This window comes from Clinocottus analis, unplaced genomic scaffold (genome assembly GCF_023055335.1).
Source record: "Clinocottus analis isolate CAN_PGR_092001 unplaced genomic scaffold, fCliAna1.0.p SCAF_3, whole genome shotgun sequence".
Lineage (NCBI taxonomy): Eukaryota > Metazoa > Chordata > Actinopteri > Perciformes > Cottidae > Clinocottus > Clinocottus analis.
In genome coordinates, this window is record NW_027176042.1 from 9,241,386 (window position 1) to 9,259,351 (window position 17,966).

The window sequence follows — 17,966 nt, forward strand, 5'->3', positions numbered from 1 at the left end:
GAGGAGTGGGATTATGTTGATTCTTTTCAATAATAGTATCTTTGAGGCTTTTTTAAATATGAACAGGATCGGTTCTTCCGAAAGGAATTTTTAGACAGTTTTCCTTACTGAGAATGTGCACTAGTTGTTCAGCTAACCTCCATTAATCAGAGAGCTCATCATTCACCTGGTGAAAAAAAAGAGCTGCCCACAGCTTTGAAAGATTTGGATATTTAGGTATGAAATACAATGTCTTCTTTGCTCTTGTGTGTAATGCACTCTCCCATGGCACACATGGTCTTTGTCTCCCATTTGGGTCAAGGAGATGCATATGGATATTCCACAGCGACTAAAAATAAAGCTTGTCAAATTGTTAGAAAAAAGGAAAAAGATCTCTGCAAACAGAGCTGGCCACAGAGACCAAAAGGGCAATACCAACACACGTGCTCACACGCAGACAAGCACACAAGTACACACGTACACCTTCCTTACCATCTAGTTAGTCACTCCCATTCCCAATAGGCCCGAAGACATACAAAAAACACACAATTTACAGTTAGCTCCAAAAATAACTAACAGAGCGGTTTCCCAGAGTGAGGGAAACAACAGAATATAGCTCATGGAATCTGCCCCATTGTTCGAAGCCAACGCCAGAGTGTAAATGGCTCTTTTCCAAGTAGCGGAAAACGCAGAGGACTGGACAATACATTCACTAGAAATAGGGCAACAAGATGCCTTGTGTCATTGTCCAAGTTTGGATTTCAAACAATCTCAAATAGCAGAGTGGCTGTTGATTTCGTCAAAGAGATAAATAATACAGAGAGGGTGGAAAAAAGGACCGTTTTTTTCTTTGTGTAGCATGGAATCTAAACTGTGGTCGCAGTATTTCATCAGATAATCTAGTAATGGCTGAAATGCAGCTTCGTGCTTCAGTGCCACTGTGACATTTTTGATGGACAGATAGGAAGCTTCAGATACTGCACTAAACGGGGGCATTTATTTGTCCATATACTTGTTAAGGGTAAGTTGATAGTGAGCCAGCTAAGCTCCCATTTACCAATCCAGACTGCTGTAAGGCAACCTTTACCAACAACGGACTATTTTGAGCCGCTGCTTGTGACCGTCCCCTGTGGACCGAGGCCGACTGAGTTCTCACACAGGGCCCGCCATTCATTTAGGAAGATTTAGCACTCTGAAAAAAAGAAAGTGCCAGGTCCATGCTGGCAGGTATATTTACAGACCTGCCATTTTCTACTTGGAGACATCAAACATCCACTCTCCTCAGATATGAGCCTCAAAATAAGTCATGTCTCAGAAAATAGCAAGGAATTTAAACTCACCTAGCTACACAGTACTTTTTACAAATATAGTTAAAATGAAAAAACTGTGTTAATGTGCTCTCTCAGGACAAGAAGAGGCCTGCAATTCAATATAATAGGAGCGCTCTGCCTTAAGCAGACCTCTGTTTGATTATGTATAAATCATGTACAAAGTCTATTCAGCACGGCAGCTAGGCAACCTGCTTATCTAAATATTGTAAAATAAGACTAGGGACAGAGATCGTCTATCGAGTGCTTGGCAGCGGTACCAGTAGCTGTGACTAAGGGCGAGGGTAACCGTAAACCAGGCAGTGCTCGACAAAGTGAGAGTCGACATACTTAAGATAGGTGAGCTTGGGCTGCCACGTTTCCCTAAAACGTGGCTCATTTTGTCCTCATCAGAAGCATAGTTCCCGTGTTTGTTTCCTGTAACTAAATGTTTCTGTTGGAAACAGAGCTGGGACGATGTGCATGTGGGTCGTTGCTGAGCAGGATAGGCTCCTCCCAGGCGTCCAGAACAATCAGGGGGAGAGTGCACATGTTTCAGTTGAGAAAGAGAGAAAGAGAGAGAGAGAGACCTGCACCTGTCGCACACACATTCTTTGGCCCTTTTGTTCAACACCTCTCGTTCCTGCCGTGTCACTGGGGTTAGAGGTCGGTCAAACAGGAACTATTTGGTCACTGTGTGAATGTGTGTGTCTTGCATTCAATTTAACAAACAAGCAAACTTGCATAAAAGTCTGCAGAGTCTGTAATAGAGCAACAGACTTCTGAGAGGCAGCTTGGCAGTCATCCCCACAGAGACGCTCATAAAGTTAATGCTCGGGGTTAGGATGCTGTGTACTTATCTTGTTCTCTGACTTTAACAGTGATGTGCTTTGTAAACCAGACCCACAGGGCTGCATACTGCCCGTCTTGTTTACTCTATCTGCCCCTTGTCAGACTTTATGTAGGTTTATGGACCACTCTATCGACTCTGTGATGCGCATTGTGGGGTTGCTTTGCCCCCGCAGTGCAAAGTTGATCCATCTTCTGTGCAGCCCCTGAGGAATTCAGATGATCCAAGGGGTGTGTAAAATCAATAGACAAGAACTCGGGCTGATTAATGAGCCCTTGAATGTAGGGATAACCACAGGCCTACTGATATTTATGACTTAGATGTGTTAGTGATAACACTGAGATTGTGTAGAAACAAAACAAGTTATTAGAAAAAGGGTGCACTGAGTTTTTAGAAAAAGTAGTGTTGACATATTAACATAGTTCTCCAACTGAACCACATTAATGGGAACATGGCCTAAAAAAGAAGAGATTTATACTTTTTCTCTCTTCTTCCCTTCCTCCTCCCTCAGCAGCAGTTGTCAGTGTCCATTCCTCACTCCTTGTGTGCTGACATTGGCAAACAAGCTTAGGGGTCGTCTTTCACAGCAAGTCACGAAAGGCAGGATAGAGCGGGCCTTATGTGAGCCGACACTGGCTGCAGATTGCCAAGGAGGGGAGGAGAGGTAAAGCACTTGAAGACCAAATAGCCAGACGTCCACAAGCCGAAGGGCCTGCACGGATGAGACGCTCACAAGCTGTTTGTACTTGATGTGACAATTCTGTTAAGACAGTACCGATCTAAAAAAGCACAGGGGATATTGTACTGTCCCATGATGACCCAGAAATAAAAAGCAAAGGGTTGCATCACTGACACATTGGAGGCCATCTCTTGCGGCAGCAGTAAGGGTGTAGAAAAAGGCAACTTCCACACTTTGGAGGCAAACTGTGAAGTCAAACCCAACCATTCTCGTCGGAAATGTCGCTGTTGTTCAGTGAAGATCAGTAAATGCATAGAGCCTTTCGTAGTATCTACTGAGAACCACGTGATTGGCTGTTCTGAGTCACTAGAGTAAAACCCCCAAGAACCAGATGATCCAGTTTGGTCTGTGTGCTATATGTTTATACAATCGTGTGCCACTGTTGGACACGGGTGTTAGTTTAAAACCATGGCGTGAGGAAAAATACAAAAAGGAGGACATGTTTTTTTATTTATGCTTTATGCACCGTCCCAGGTTATAGTCTGTCTTCAGCAAGAAGGACTACAAAGGGCCACGCTACTGCTTGCCTATGAAAGACAGCCACATGAACAGACTGATCAGATCGAGGTGTCAGAAAGATGTCCCTTCGAGCTGCAATTGACAAAAGTTTCTGGTTGTATATAAATCTGTAGGCTCTCTGGGAATAAAAAGGGAAAAAAAATAGTTACCTAGTTGACAGGAATGTCCTGTAATGACTCACGTTCATATGCATTACAAAGCCTGTGAAATGCACTGTATTCTGAAGCCTGTGATAGACCGGGACAATGCTGACTATTGTCAGATCAACAAGCAGACTTCATTCAACGAGAACTCTCTGTGGAGCCTCCAAACAGGGGGACCCAGCCAATCAGAGCCACGGAGGGAGGGGCTCATGAATGTGAGGTCTGGGGTGACCTCCTTCAACAGCTGCCCTTATCCAGAGCTAGAAATGGTTTCCCCCTCTACATTGGCACCGATCGGACTGGACCTCACAAGGTCGTTCAGCCACCCTGGCGAAGCTAGTCTTTCCCATGCTGCCTTCCAACGTGCAATTTTATATGGCCTAAGTGAATTCACTGCAACAAACCGATTCTTCATGCGATCCGAGATAATAGTGCCTACCTCTTCACCGGTTCCAGCGGAGCGCTTTAGTGTTGGCGGCCTTGAATGTTACTTTGCATACCCTCGCTGTAATCCGCCTACAAAAATAGCCGCGGACAAGCAGCGCTCTCAGATTTCTGTATGGAGAGTATTGTCTTGTCCTGCCACCCTCGCTTCTCCAACAAATGCTGCAGCTTCCAGCAGTAATGCTGGGAACTTCCGACCCCTTCACCGCTCTGCCGAACAGTCACTGTCTGTCTGAGAGACCCCTCAGCGACAGGGTCAATAAATTCCCTTTTATAGGGGTAAGCCTGACCAAACAGGAGTCCCGCTCTCCCTGGTTAAAGACCACAGGGGGGTCTTTTCAAGCCAGATGAGACTCTGGACAAGAGTGAACATGTGCAGGAGAGGCTGAAGACGGGATCAGGGTGTTTACCACAAACAGGACGGCCTTTCTGTCCCGCGCACCAGCTGTCGGGGGAGTAACAATGGGGTCACTTGTCCAAACAAGAGAGATGAATGAACCTATTAGGATGTAATTGTGCTTAATAACCTCGAGCATTCATTGTCTAAACGTTATCTTGTCAGACTGTTTGGGGTCATACATGTGAAAAAATGTAGTCATTTTGCGCGCTACCATTATTAGTATTCGACCTGCTAGCCCACCACCACCAGTCATTTTGACTTGCTCCATCCCCACGCCAAAATCCTCCCCTGCTACTGACAAGACAAACAAGGCCAGAGTCTAATCCCAGAGCAGAGTGGCTGGGCCGAGGAGCCACGCAGGAAAAAAAACGGATTGTCCTCTAGAAGAAGTGAAGGTGCAGAAGGCTGGCCATCCAGGCTTAAGAGTACAAAACAGCCTGGTGAATGTGTTAGCGTTGGGTCGGTATGGGTCCCAAAGGGTGGGGGTGAGATTATGATTTAAGAGGCCGTCACTTGGGATCCACGGCGCAGGGCCAGACTAATATTTCCAAACAACAGTTTTAGGTTTGCAATAGTGGGTGACAACTGTGATACTGAAAAACATGATCTTTTTGAGTTCAGTTTTCGTATGCTTCAGCGTTACATTTCTATGTAATGACATAATGTTTTAAGTGGTTTTGAGATTTGTGTTCAGTGTATTTTAGGTTTGCACTGACAGCTCACTACAATCACATAGACTTGTTCAACTCTTTGGGAGCAGATTACTCGTCCATGGTTACAGCCTATCGAGGCGTATGACCAAGTTATTATCCCCTGTAATGCTACTGAGTGATGATCAGCACTCTTAGCATCAGGTTGAATCCAGCGTGTGGGCCAGGAAGTAAAACCAGCCTTTAATCTTTGCAAAGGAACGGTTTGAAAATGGTGGCTGTATAGATATATTTGAACGTGTTTTTCCAATTCAGTTTAACCTCATTAGAGCATCATCAAGGTGAATCCCAAAGTCTGATAAAAAGTGTGGGTAGCATTAAGAGCGCTGATCCACAGCGACGTAACCAGGATTGTCGTACAGAAAGCAGAGAAAAAGGGGATGAGAGCTGGAAAAATAGGATTAGAAGCTTTACGTCTCAAACACATCATCCGCAGTCGTATTATTAACATGTCACAGCGCACAACAAGCCGCTGTCACTGGAGCAAACTTGTTTATTGTCAAATGATCTGAAGGATGGACATCCTGCCTTGTCCTTGTCAAAAGACAGAGGTTTGATTAATTTGGTTTTTAGGGCATCGTCCGTCTTCCCTTGTAAAACAACAGAGTAAATGGTTAGACAGCATCGTCTTGTAATTCCTGCTCCTGGCAATTAAAAAGCTCAGATGAGTGGAAGAAATGTTTAAGGTGGGAGCCCCGCCAAATGGACCAGTCTCGCCTCTTGACAGTGATATAGCGCTGGACAGATAAGAGAAGTTAACACGTGTGCATAAACCAACAGCACGCTGTCCTCAGATTGAGCACGGTATAGCAGGGAGATGGCCAAACTGCTGCAACCTGGAAGTCAGGTTGGCCATGGCGTGCCCAAGTAACCGCTTTAGACTTTATAAATGGTATCTGTCTGAGCAGCTTAATTGTCCTACAATATCCTGGGCATAGTATTTAAGAGGGGGAATATTAGGACATCAAAGACAACTCAAAACTTCAGCAAGAGCCCTTAAAAGCCATTCAGTCTGAACTATACAAAGCCGTAGCACTGAAAAGCAGTTCAAGGAAACTTTGAAAGTGGCTTATCCCATACATATCAGTAGCATAAAATAGGCTGCAACGGACTAAGGCAAACCATCTGTCTCAAGAAACCGATGAAAGTTAAACAAAGTTGGGTTTTTTTAAAGCAGTAAAAGCAGATGGTGAAGAAATTAAACACGTGGAGATCAAAACCAGTAGCCCAAGTTACCTTCCACCAGTTTAAAAAAAAAGAAGAAAAAAAAGAGGAGAGCAACAAATGGGCTGTGGGACATTTGTTGCTGTTCTCGTAGCCACAGCAAAGTCTTGTGATGATGGATGAACGAAGAAAGTAGGTTCAATCTCCCCAAAAGCTGCAGCAAACCTGACCCCACTACGAACACTGAATGGTGGCCAAACTTTACCTCCAAGTGTCAAACTCCTCTCTCAGTTTCCGGTCGCGAGAGCACAGAGCAACTGTTTTTTTTTGTTTTTTTGTTTTTTTTTCAACGTTAAATAAAACCGTCATCACGCCGCTGAACTTACATTTCAGTTGTACGTAAACTACGACGTACAGATTAACGTGACGGGCATTTTCTCAATAGTTAATTTAACTTTAAAACTGCACACAAACACACCGCGCAGTGTTTAACCGACGTCACGACCGTTAAGTGGCCCGTGGGTCTGTCGGCGGCGGCGGCGGGTTTGATAGCGAGGCAACCGACCGAGCTCCAGGCGTCGAAACTTTCTCCAGTTACATGTTTCTACCGCTTTGAAATTGCGAGTTAAAATCAATATTAAAAAAAACACATACCTTGTTCCGGACATTTTTTTCTTCACATCGTAAACGAGGCGTAAAACAAACGAAGAAAACGGTGTGTTTTTCGTGCTGGTTGTCGGGATGAAGGCAGCTTTCCTGAGCACGCAGCGCGGTCCGGCGAGCGAGTAGCACGGGACGGTCCTCCAGCGGCGGATCCGAAATGGAGTCTCCGCCTCCGCACGTGAGTCATGGGTTGGGACGAGCCCCCCCCCCCCCGCCCTTCCTCCTCCTCTCCACCCCCCTCTGTCCCCTCGCCTGGCTGGATGGAAAGAGTCGTGGCCAAACCATAAGCACCTCACTCGTAGCTCAGTTCAGTGATGACCACAACAGTCCCAACGGTTGATTGGAGTTGAAGCGATGTATAACTTTCTTTTTTATGTATTTTTTTGTTGTTGCGTTTTTCCCAAGTTTTTATTATAATTGTTACAGTTAGATACAATTATTGCTTTTTATATTTTATTTCATCAGGTCTGAATCGTTATGTGTATATATATATACTCTTTGAAGAATATGTACTTTAAAGTACCGCAATGCACTGGCGTGATACTTTTTGATTGTTGAATTCATATTTGAATATCATATGCAAATGGTCAACGTATTCTACAGTAATAGTAGTGAGCTGTAAGTAACCTGCCGTGCTACCCCAGTGTGTGTGTCCGCCCGTGGACAAGCAGACGGAGACACCTGCTGGACAGGAACACAAACCACCATGCAATTTCACAATAAAAGCCGGCTCATGTTAATGGTCAAACAACACTTTATTCACAAGTACTATCACCGCTCAGGTCTATGGAAATATTTGCTAAAAAAAAAAAAAAAAAATCAAAGAAGCTAACAAAGGCAGGTAGCTAAAATTCACATCAATAAGTATTACACTGTTGTGTTGTTCTCTGGCACAGAGTAAACTATATAGCCATTATTGAACGTACATGGCGCATCTCTTCACAGTGAACCCTTTAAGTGCTTTTCCAATGTAAATAAGGAAAGGACAAACACGTTCAGGCCAATGGCATTTCTTAAGCTACATTTCTCACTACAAGTCCGTTTTGTCAACCCATATCATACAAGGAGGTCTGCCTCTTCAGTATTATAAAAAATATTGTAAACATTTATATTAATTGCACAACATACATTCAAATACATACTGTACTGTACAGCAAGATTTACCTTCTTTATTGTTATCCTGTAGCACCATGTATAGCAAGCTGAACAAACTATCTGGGTCCTTCTACAGTGTGGTACTGACAACACAAAGAAGTAAAAGGGCATTCACTAATGACGCATTCTGCCAGTGGTCAAATATTCTGGAGGTTTGGACTATCATTGTGAGATGGTGATTACTGTATGCCTGTTCAGGGTGTGGCTGACACTGGATGGGGTTGGATGAAGGCAGGCAACAGCTTGCCACCTCACATCTCACAGCTTCGAGGAAGATAATGCTTCATGAAGAACATTCATCGGCTATAAGATCAACTATAATACAAAAGATTATGGCGAAAAGTCCTGTCCGGTCATTCAAAAGAGCATACCACTTTCCATGTGAAGACCATACAGTGGATGGTGGAGACACGTTGGTGCAGAAAAAGAAAATATGTCTTGTTGTTACTCCAAGCGTTAGTGATTTAGCTAATCAGCATGTGCCACAGAGACATCACGATGCCATGACATCATTGAGTAGCAGCAGAGTTGACACGTAACGCTTCACATTTTCCGCCTAGTTCTGTATGACATGAAAGAAAGCTGATTAAAGCTGGTATATATTATGTACAAGCAGTACTGTTAGACGGAATGGCTTGTGGACATCAAACGGTCCCACCTGATTCACAGCATCCTGTTAATGTTAATGGTACTGACAGCTGAGGGGTAACAGAAGATGAAATGAAATGTGTGCAAAGGTAGAACTGACAATTGGAGGGTCTTTCAGCTTCCTCTCAGTCTCAGCGTCTCCTTTGCGTGGTTTAGAGTTACGAAGAGCAACTCTCAAAATCGAAAACCCCGATTAGAGTAAAGTAGTATCTCAGGTTATGGTCCATTGAAGTGTGGTCAAGGTCCTCAGGTTTGCCTCCACCCCTCCTTCTCTTTCCTTTGCTGGAGGCCAATGTGGTGGGTTGAGGGATGCGGGTAGTTACCCAACCCACCCTTCCCAAATCTGTCCTCTGTGCAGAGAAAACAAATGCTGTGAGTTAAATGTGCCACCTGAGACATTCACTGGAAACCATGGCTCCAGCTGTGATCTGTTCCTACCAACACTGGGAGGAAAAGTAAGAAATGACAATAACAGGACTGGGAACACAACATAATGAGACAGCGTCACACCTGCTTTGCTTTATTGAATTGACTTGAGTGAGAGAATGAAAAAGAAAATGTCACTTTGCAATGCAGGTAAATGAGGATTATTGTAAGTAAAGGAGTACAAAATTACAGTAAATAAGGGGAGAGGGGCGCATGCGGTTGAGTCATCTGACCAAGCAAAAATCTGGTGGGAGATAGGACTAAAGCTTGGCTGACTACAAAGGAACAGATGGGTTATGACAAACTCACAGCGATTTGGAGGAAGGCTTCTTCACTTTTGGCCTCTTTCGACGATGAACTGGCCTGAAGCATGCACAGCACGTATACACGCGCAGGGCAAATGCACGTGCATGGAGACAAACACACAGGTATATACACACACACACGCACAAACAGGTTCACACACATACGTGTATGCACGTAGACACACACAAACACGCATACACACACACAGGCAAGCACACATACACCCCCATACGCACAGCAGAGACAGGCAATTAGGCTTCATTACAAGAAGGGAACAGCAGAAGCTGAAAAGCAAGCTGGCACATTGGCCCTTTTTGGCTTCTGCATGCTAAAAAGGCTTTGATGGCAACAAGGTACCAGCTTGAAGAGGTTCAAATTCAACACACTTCACTGTATTTTACTTGCTTGACTCTCCTAGAATGACTTGAAGTGAGAATAAACGTAACCAAAAGACAAACTTGCGAAACTGTAACGTCCCAGAGCTAAAACGCTAACATGTATTCATTCCATTTGCAGCGATTGTGAACATAATCAACTGTGCTTGAAGAGGAAAAAGAAAAAAATACCTGTATTCGCTGAAGTAGTTTCGCTCCTTTCCCCCTGAAAGGAAGTAGGGGTAACGTCAGTCCCGATTGGAAGTTACTTGACACACTAAAATCCCTCCTGTTGGCCTGAGAGGCTTTCTACTCACCCTTCTCCGGGTTGCATTGCTTATGTCCCTTGCAGCCCCGTAATTCCATGAGCTGTTGATGCATTGCATTCAGAGCATTGCGGTCGAGGGAGCTGACAGCATTTATCAGCTACAGAAATAATGAGGACACAATGTCAGCAAATGCTTTGGAGAATCTCTGCAAGACATTTACAGTTGTTATTGGTTATTTCTGTACCTGCCATATCGGGCAGTGTGCTTGTCCACATGACATACCTGGTATGGGTCAATGTTGAGGTCAAAATACTCCAGGAAACCGGTAGCAAATTCACAAAACAGGAAGTTGTGTGTGTCATTGATGGTCCTGAGGCACCAATAGGTGTTGTTGTTGGCACTGGTGCATGCACAGAATGGGCCCACTGAGGGAGGGAGTGGGGGAGAGTGGAAAATAAGAGGTATTACAATCACGTCCAAAAATATGTTTTGCAATACCTGCTTTGGAAAAAATGAAAAAGTCCCATGACAATATTCCTCAATTCTCTTTATACAGCCATATGTTATTCCATACTTGTCCAGAAGGGGGCTGTCTGCCAGTGATGGTTGTCATGCGTGAAACACGTGAGGCCCGGCATGCTGCAAGTGTCATTGTTTTGGAGCCTCTTGAGGAATTTCCGCAGTTTCTTCCTGCGCTTCTGGTCCTTCTCCAGCCACAGTATCTTTTGCTTGGATGGCATCCTGATGAGACCAAAACAAATTCAATACAGAGACTGCAAAAACAAATATAAAAATGATTGTCAAACCATGTAAATTATTACCTGACCGAGTGCATGCGGCCTGCGTTGAGCCTGAAAGTCTCTTTATTCTTGAGGCTATAACTGTAAAGACAAGAAACAGTGGTCACATACGCCATTAGATCTATGTGCAGGCGGCTAGTGTGGTTCGTACACATTCTCACCTGGGTGGGTTACACTGACACTCCTCTGGCCGCACCTTTTTTAGGTGACCTTTGACATCACGCAGGTTCTTGATTTTGGTCTGCAAGGTTTCAATCTAAACACAGTGGGAACAAGCACATAGTTAGACAACACCCATTACATACCACAAGATATACTAACAACCTGTAAACTGGGTTTAATGGGCTAGATTTCACAATGTGGCAGTACCTCATGCTCAATGTGCAGCTTGTGGTCTTTCCATGCTTGAAGAGACTTGTAGAGGCCCCCATCACATTTCACCGTGTCGTTCATAAGAATAGAGCACCTGCAGGATGAAAAACAACATTATATTACCACTCTGATTCATGCAGTCTAAATGATTTCCTAACGTTTTATCCATCACCAGAAATATTACACGTTAATGCAGACACATGTACGCCATAGCACCTGTAGGTGACTTTCAGAGCAGGAGGTTGTGTGGGTTTACTGCTGGTGGTGGGTTTGGCTGTGACTCCCATGCCACTGAACTCATCATTGTCCTCCTCATTCCCCTCTACTCTCCTCCTGTCGCTGGCCCAGCTGCTGTTCTTGGAGCCCATGGGCCGGTAGCCCTCCTCCAGGTCTACGGCATACAGGTCACCATCCAGCTCAAACGACACAGAGCGGGCCCAGCGCTTCCTCGAAGCAGTCTTTTTGGATTTCATCTCTGAATAAGACGAGACAGAGGAACCTAAGTAAGATAAAAAAATAATTTAAAAAAGACCGGTTTGTTTTTTTATGCAGAAGATCTAGATCTATGACGCTGTAAACGAGTGAAGACCAGCATGTGACAAATGAAAATAGGGATGATATGAGACAAAGGCTTCACGCACGCTGTCATATTACATGTATAAATTCTAATCTGCTGCAATTGTTTCTTTCAAGGCCCTGTGATTAAAGACTCACTTGTCGACTCTAGTCCACCACTTGATGGCAGCACCAACACATGCTCCTTTATCTCATTAATACTTCAGAAGATGGTTATTTTAGCTTGAGATTAATGGTCCTGTTTGGCTTTGTAGGCTACCGCAAGGACATTTCAAAGTAAAGCACACCTGTCTTTTTGAGCAAAATCAGATGTATTAATAACCACCAGAACAATGGTGCATGTGACTGACAAGAGGAACGTACTCTTCTTGGTGAGCAGCCTCTTCCTCTTCAGGACAGATGTTTTGAAGCCCACGTCGTCGCAGTTACAGCCGTCGGAGTCAGAAGTTGGAGACAGCTGGATGTGGGAGGCACCGCCGGCCATCATAGCCTGCATACGTGGAGCATAGAGACTCGCCATGCCTTTGCACTTATACAGCCTCAGCTTGCCAGTCGGGTCCTCCACACACTGCCACTTCTGAAACAAGGCAGAGGGAAGTTTCATCACATTGGGTCTTTAGCCTTTTACCACATCATATTTTTTTATCTAGAGAAACCAATTGACATAAATTGTGTGTGCTCAAATTACTCAACACAGACTTCCCTTAAAAAAAAAATTAAAATATACTTTGAGTCTTTTCATTTAGCTTTAAATTCTCTACACGCCTACACTTGTAATAACAATTGAATAAATGTAAACTCTGAAAGTTTCATGTTTTGGGCACAATCAATAATCACTAACGAGGTGTCTGAGGCCAGAAGCAAACACAGAATCCACCCAATTTCACACCATACACAAAGTCCCTTCAGGTCTCAATTACACAGAAATAAACATATTTCAGCCATTTATACACACACACACACACACACACACACACGTTATACTCGGTGCACCTCAATTTGATTGATTAAAAGAGAGATTTTTAAGTCAAATGTAACCCTGAGCGTACAATGCCTGCATACTATTCTCAGTAAATTGTCAAACAGATTGCAAATTATCACCCTGCATGAGCTACACCTCATGTTGTTCCCCTGAAACTTTAATAACCTCTCTCTCTCTGAACTCCTGCAGGTCAGGTACCTGTCCCGGCTGCTGGCAGGAGGTCTGGTACTCTGCTTTTTGGCACAGGTCCTTTACCCGCTGGTATTTTGGCAGGAAGTTCTCCTCCTGGGCCATTTCCTCTCCTCTCTTGTGGGGAGGCTTCCTGAAAGAACAGGAAAACCGAAGCATATTTTTCTTTCAAAGACAAGGGTTCTGATGTCACCAGCAGACAATGCCCGGACTAGGAACACGTGCAGCAAAAGGTCAATCAATAAAACATACCCTCTCTCCACCAGGAAAGAATCTCTCCATGTTTTACCCTTCCTGTTCAACTGGAACCTAAAAAAGGATTTAAAAAAGGAAAAAGAAAAAATCATGTTACAGCACTCTGGGATATTTGCACTGAACAAACACGCTCTCCATTTTTTAAATGCCATCCTTGTGTTGCACTGGGGAAAAAAAGTGTTTTGTATTTGGAATGCTCATTCTGTCCAAGAAAAACAACAGAGATGTAGTAAAACATTAGAAAGTCCAGGCAAATTGCTTTTTGGCACATTGCCATCTATTTTGCAACATCACAAATTGTAATTCTCGAAAATGTCTGTTGTGTGGTGTGTTCACCTATTGACTGGCCTGTCTGTGTCCAGCAGCTTGAGGATAGATTTGCCATCCATTTCTGCAGGAATATCAATACCGGCCATGTCCAGCAGAGTTGGTGCCAAGTCAACGTTTAACACTATATGAGGATTACTGCAGTGAAGCAAGAAGGAGAGGATGTTTTTATTAGAACTTGGTAGAAAAACAGTATTGCAACGTCAATAATCTTCTGCATATAATATTAGAACACAGCACCTAGACATCATAATATTGAATGAATAACAGAAAAGTAGCAGTCTGTCACTCACATGGCACCTTGCTCCACATTAGGTCCTCGCACAAAGAAGGGCACTCGGATATCGAACTCGTAAGGCATTGATTTGCCCTTGACCAGACCAAACTGCCCAATGTGGTAGCCGTGGTCTGAGGTGTAAATGAGGTAGGTGTTGTCAAGTTCCCCCGTCTCCACCAACATGTTGTACAGCTACGGAGGAGGATATGAGTCATTGAACAGTCACACAGTGTAAAAAGTTATACTTCATGTTTGATAGCTCAAGTCTCCTGTGCAAGTTTCAAGGAAAAGGGATTGAACAATTTACCAAGTGTGTCAGTGAATATATAATACAGTTCTTCTCAGAACAGGCACAGATCTCACAGGAGTTGGGACTGTCAAATGGAATGTGTGTGTGTGTGTGTGTGTGTGTGTGTGTGTGTGTGTGTGTGTCTGTGTGTGTGTGTGTGTGTGTGTGTGTGTGTCTGTGTTTAAGTATCTGTGTGTGTGTATTTCTGTGTTTAAGCATATCGCTATCTAGATCAGTAGTGGGAAGTAACTAAGTATTTTTACTTTGTTACTGTACTTAAGTAATTTTTTCCGTATCTGTACTTTACTTAAGTAAAAATAATAGTGCATACTTTTTACTTTTACTTCGTTACATTTTGCAGCTATTATCTGTACTTTTACTCCACTACATTTCTACAGTATGTGTCGTTATTTGTTACATTTTATCAACACAGTTTCAAAAAATATGGATTGTGTGAAGCACAGTTATGGAAACACATGAGGATTTTCTCCCTGATTACGTCGTTATTACAAATACGTTGATTATACGTCTGTGTTATACTGCAGTGAGTTTACTGCACTAGATGGAGTTTATTACCCACCATGAGCTGCGTTCACAAACAACCGGATTTAGAGAAGACCCGGCGCGACGGGGGGCGTTAACGACCGGCACCTCCGGCCAAGCGGTCTTCAGACCGGCCCCGATACCGGCCTCACACCGCCCCTTTTCTTTTCCTCCGCAGAGTTTAGAAATTTAAATATGCTTAAATTCAGCGAGAAAGCAAGAAAACAATAACACAAACACACAATTCTAAATGTTTTTGTAATAAACCATAAAACTGAACTAACTATGTGTAGAAGCAACGCATACCCGTATAATCAACGTATTTGTGGTACGTCAATCACAAACGCGGATATGAGCCACCTTTGGCCCCATTTAAAAAACATGTTCGATTTCAAAGGCCCCAAGAATAACACGTGAATGTTTCAATGCCTTTCCTGTCTATGTTAATGTCCCTGACTTTTTGAAAATTAATATATATATTTAATTTGGTTGCTTATGATTATTGATTATTACAAGCAGGGCTCTCAAGTTTTGAAGGCAGGCAAGCGTGACATATATCCCCCTGCAGCCCCATCGACGAGGGGAGGGGTAGAAGAGAAGCGACGGTGACGACGACAAATACGCGCCGCCGGACGGCTCCAGTCCCGCCTGTCATTACATCTTACCCGGATACAACACTTGCAAAAGATATGTTTTTCTGATTGGCTGTAGCCCATTTTTTTTTTTTTTTTTGATTGGCTGATGAGTGGCTCCTCACGGGGGGGAGGCTTGATTCCTCTGTGGTGAGACCAGCGCGCGACCAGGTCATATTTGTGCCCTGCGGCACATTCAATAGCCTGGAGTTTTTTTTCAGCGTGAGAAATACGATGTGTGGCGGGAGGGCGTGATTTAAGACCGAAATGCGTGGCAGTCACGCTCAATGCGTGACACTCGAGAGCCCTATACTAGTAGTGACTTCTGTAGAGGCATAAGTATTACCAGCAGCTATATCTGCATTCTTTAACAAAATGGTACAATCCTGAACATTGAGAGACAACCCATTGCGTGAGTACTTTTACTTTTAATACTTAAAGTAAATTTAAAAGTAAGTACTTTTTACTTTTACTTAAGTAGGGTTGTTGATGTAGTACTTTTACTTTCATTTTCCTGGGTACTTGTACTAAACTTCAGTACTGTACTTCCTCCACCACTGATCGAGATGCATACCTTCTCCACACTGTCGTCCACAGACAGCAGGGTCTGCATCCTCCGGCGCTGCAGCATGTTGGTGAACTGCATGTGGACTGGCTTCATTGCTCCTGTGTAGCGTAGGATCCAGTGCTTGTCGAGGTTAGGGGCATGATTGTAGCTGGGAGTTCTGAAAGAGGCAGAAAAAAACAAAAAATAAACCACAAAAAAATGAAACAATGCGGTCTTCTTAACATTTAATTTTTGTTAAAATATCCACATACAATATAAATTCAGTCCTTTTTTTGCACATCCACATTTTCATAGCTGTAAATTAGATTATGAAAAATGTACCAGTGTGTGTAGAGTCACAATGTGCAATCACAGCAATATCCTCTGCCGGTGTCTGCTGATGTATCCTATTCTTTTCTTTCTAAAGTAGCAAGAAAACTGTTTATGCAATGCTAAACTGGAGGTTACATAAACCATGTAAACTGTGAAGCAGTGCAATCAATAGCACCGAACACAGTGAGCACAGTTTGATCAATAATTAACTCCAAGCCATATGGAACTTTAATTATTTGAGAATAAACACTTCTAAATAGCTAATGGGATCCGAGAAGAAAATATATTTATTTAAAGCTAATCGATTTGACTTTTAAGAAATGCTAATGTCCCACAGCCTGGTCCAAAGTGAAAACTTTAATTTAGTGTGAAGATGTGTCTGCAAGGAGCCAATGTGAGGAGAAGCTTTATCACTAGACCAGTGCAGGACTTTTACAGCCTCTCTCTTAATTTGGTTGATAAGGATGGAAGGAGATGGAGTGAGAAAAATAGCCACAGAAGTGCTCTCAGGAAACATCACCCGAGGGAGAGCAAATTTATGGAGAAAGAGCAATTAAAAGTTTGTCCAAAGACACTGGGGCTGCATTTACAGAATAGTCTGTGTGTAAAGCTTGCGTAGCACAGGTTAATGATGCTGGAGGGATTAGACCAGGCAGGAGAGCGGGTCTGAGCTGGAAGGAGAGGGCAGAAACGGCAGTCTCATTACTGGCCTTGGATTTGTCTCTCGAGGCCAATATCAGGCCTGCCATTAGCCAGCAGCACTAGACAGCAAGTCAGGAGTAAGGAGGGTCAGGAAGACAAAGGTTGAAGTGTTGTGTGTGTATGTAGGTGCATATATATATGTGTGTGTGTGTGTGTGTGTGTGTGTGTGTGTGTGTGTGTGTGCCTGCCTCTGGGATCATTACCTATGCATTAAACAGACACCAATCATGGCTTTCTTTGATCACGGCTTACAAAATGAAACAAATTAGCCGGGCTTATTACAGTGGTAACACTAATGTGAACAACGCATGAGCCGCATACAGTGGAGTGAAACACTGGCTGTGCGTGAGAGGGCTCAGCTGCCAAAAGCGCACTGCAGGCAGAGGAAGATAAGATCGACTTGAGATTATGGAATTTGTGTCATTCTGGGTCAAATGAAAAGGGAGCCTGAATGTGTGGGTGACTCATACGCTAGCAAATAGCTGTGGATGTGAAATTGTAAAGAAAATAATACAAATACTACCCTTGTGATTGTCTGCTTTGTCTAACATGAACCAAATTAAATTGACAAAACCAGTCGAGTTCAAACTATAAGAGTATCACAAAACCTGCAACAATGTGAGGGCACAGCGTGGTTGATTTGGCGTTTTGAAACGTAGAATTGTTTTCTTACATGTGCTGTGATGCGTTGAGGAAGGCCGTGCTGTACTGCGGGGCGGAGTCCTCTGGACCGTGCGGGGCAACGTGGCTCAGGACCATCATGACGGGACGGTGCGGGTACATCCTCTTAGACATGCGGAAGTAGTTGGTACTGTCGTTGGTAATGATGTCTGTCAGGTAGTCCTGTGGAGTGAGCAGACATTGTCCATCAGGCACTCAGTGAGTGACAGAGGGAGTGAAAGAGCCTGCAGTGCTGCCCATCACTCATCTGGTGTCAAAAAAAGATTCCCAAGCACTACTGCATAACTAGTATATGAAAACAATCTAAAAAACGACCCATGATGGGCTTAATATGCTATTTGACCGTCTCTTTGCAACAACAAAAT

At 43.6% G+C, this 17,966-nt stretch overlaps 2 protein-coding genes across 10 annotated transcripts in view; both read right to left on the minus strand.

The window, feature by feature from the left end:
* Positions 1 to 7,105, minus strand: part of arhgap46a (Rho GTPase activating protein 46a) — a 28,261-nt gene extending 21,156 nt beyond the window's left edge. For both annotated transcript variants that reach the window (XM_068594290.1, XM_068594289.1), the window contains exon 1: positions 6,910 to 7,105. In XM_068594290.1, coding sequence (XP_068450391.1) covers positions 6,910 to 6,923 — 14 coding nt within the window. In that variant the 5' untranslated portion in view covers positions 6,924 to 7,105. The remainder of the gene's footprint in view (positions 1 to 6,909) is intronic.
* Positions 7,106 to 7,654: 549 nt separating this feature from the next.
* sulf2a (sulfatase 2a) overlaps positions 7,655 to 17,966 on the minus strand; it is a 46,562-nt gene continuing 36,250 nt past the window's right edge. For 5 of the 8 annotated variants that reach the window (XM_068594296.1, XM_068594294.1, XM_068594295.1 and 2 more), the window contains 17 exons: positions 17,594 to 17,763; positions 15,913 to 16,063; positions 13,891 to 14,066; positions 13,607 to 13,735; positions 13,268 to 13,324; positions 13,025 to 13,148; positions 12,208 to 12,421; positions 11,485 to 11,767; positions 11,266 to 11,362; positions 11,058 to 11,152; positions 10,918 to 10,977; positions 10,671 to 10,837; positions 10,379 to 10,521; positions 10,145 to 10,253; positions 10,020 to 10,053; positions 9,457 to 9,510; positions 7,655 to 9,071 (listed from right to left, as the gene is read on the minus strand). In XM_068594296.1, the coding sequence (XP_068450397.1) occupies positions 9,041 to 9,071; positions 9,457 to 9,510; positions 10,020 to 10,053; positions 10,145 to 10,253; positions 10,379 to 10,521; positions 10,671 to 10,837; positions 10,918 to 10,977; positions 11,058 to 11,152; positions 11,266 to 11,362; positions 11,485 to 11,767; positions 12,208 to 12,421; positions 13,025 to 13,148; positions 13,268 to 13,324; positions 13,607 to 13,735; positions 13,891 to 14,066; positions 15,913 to 16,063; positions 17,594 to 17,763 (2,094 nt within the window). In that variant the 3' untranslated portion in view covers positions 7,655 to 9,040. The remainder of the gene's footprint in view (positions 9,072 to 9,456; positions 9,511 to 10,019; positions 10,054 to 10,144; positions 10,254 to 10,378; positions 10,522 to 10,670; positions 10,838 to 10,917; positions 10,978 to 11,057; positions 11,153 to 11,265; positions 11,363 to 11,484; positions 11,768 to 12,207; positions 12,422 to 13,024; positions 13,149 to 13,267; positions 13,325 to 13,606; positions 13,736 to 13,890; positions 14,067 to 15,912; positions 16,064 to 17,593; positions 17,764 to 17,966) is intronic. The other 3 variants (XM_068594297.1, XM_068594299.1, XM_068594298.1) reach the window with 3 other exon arrangements.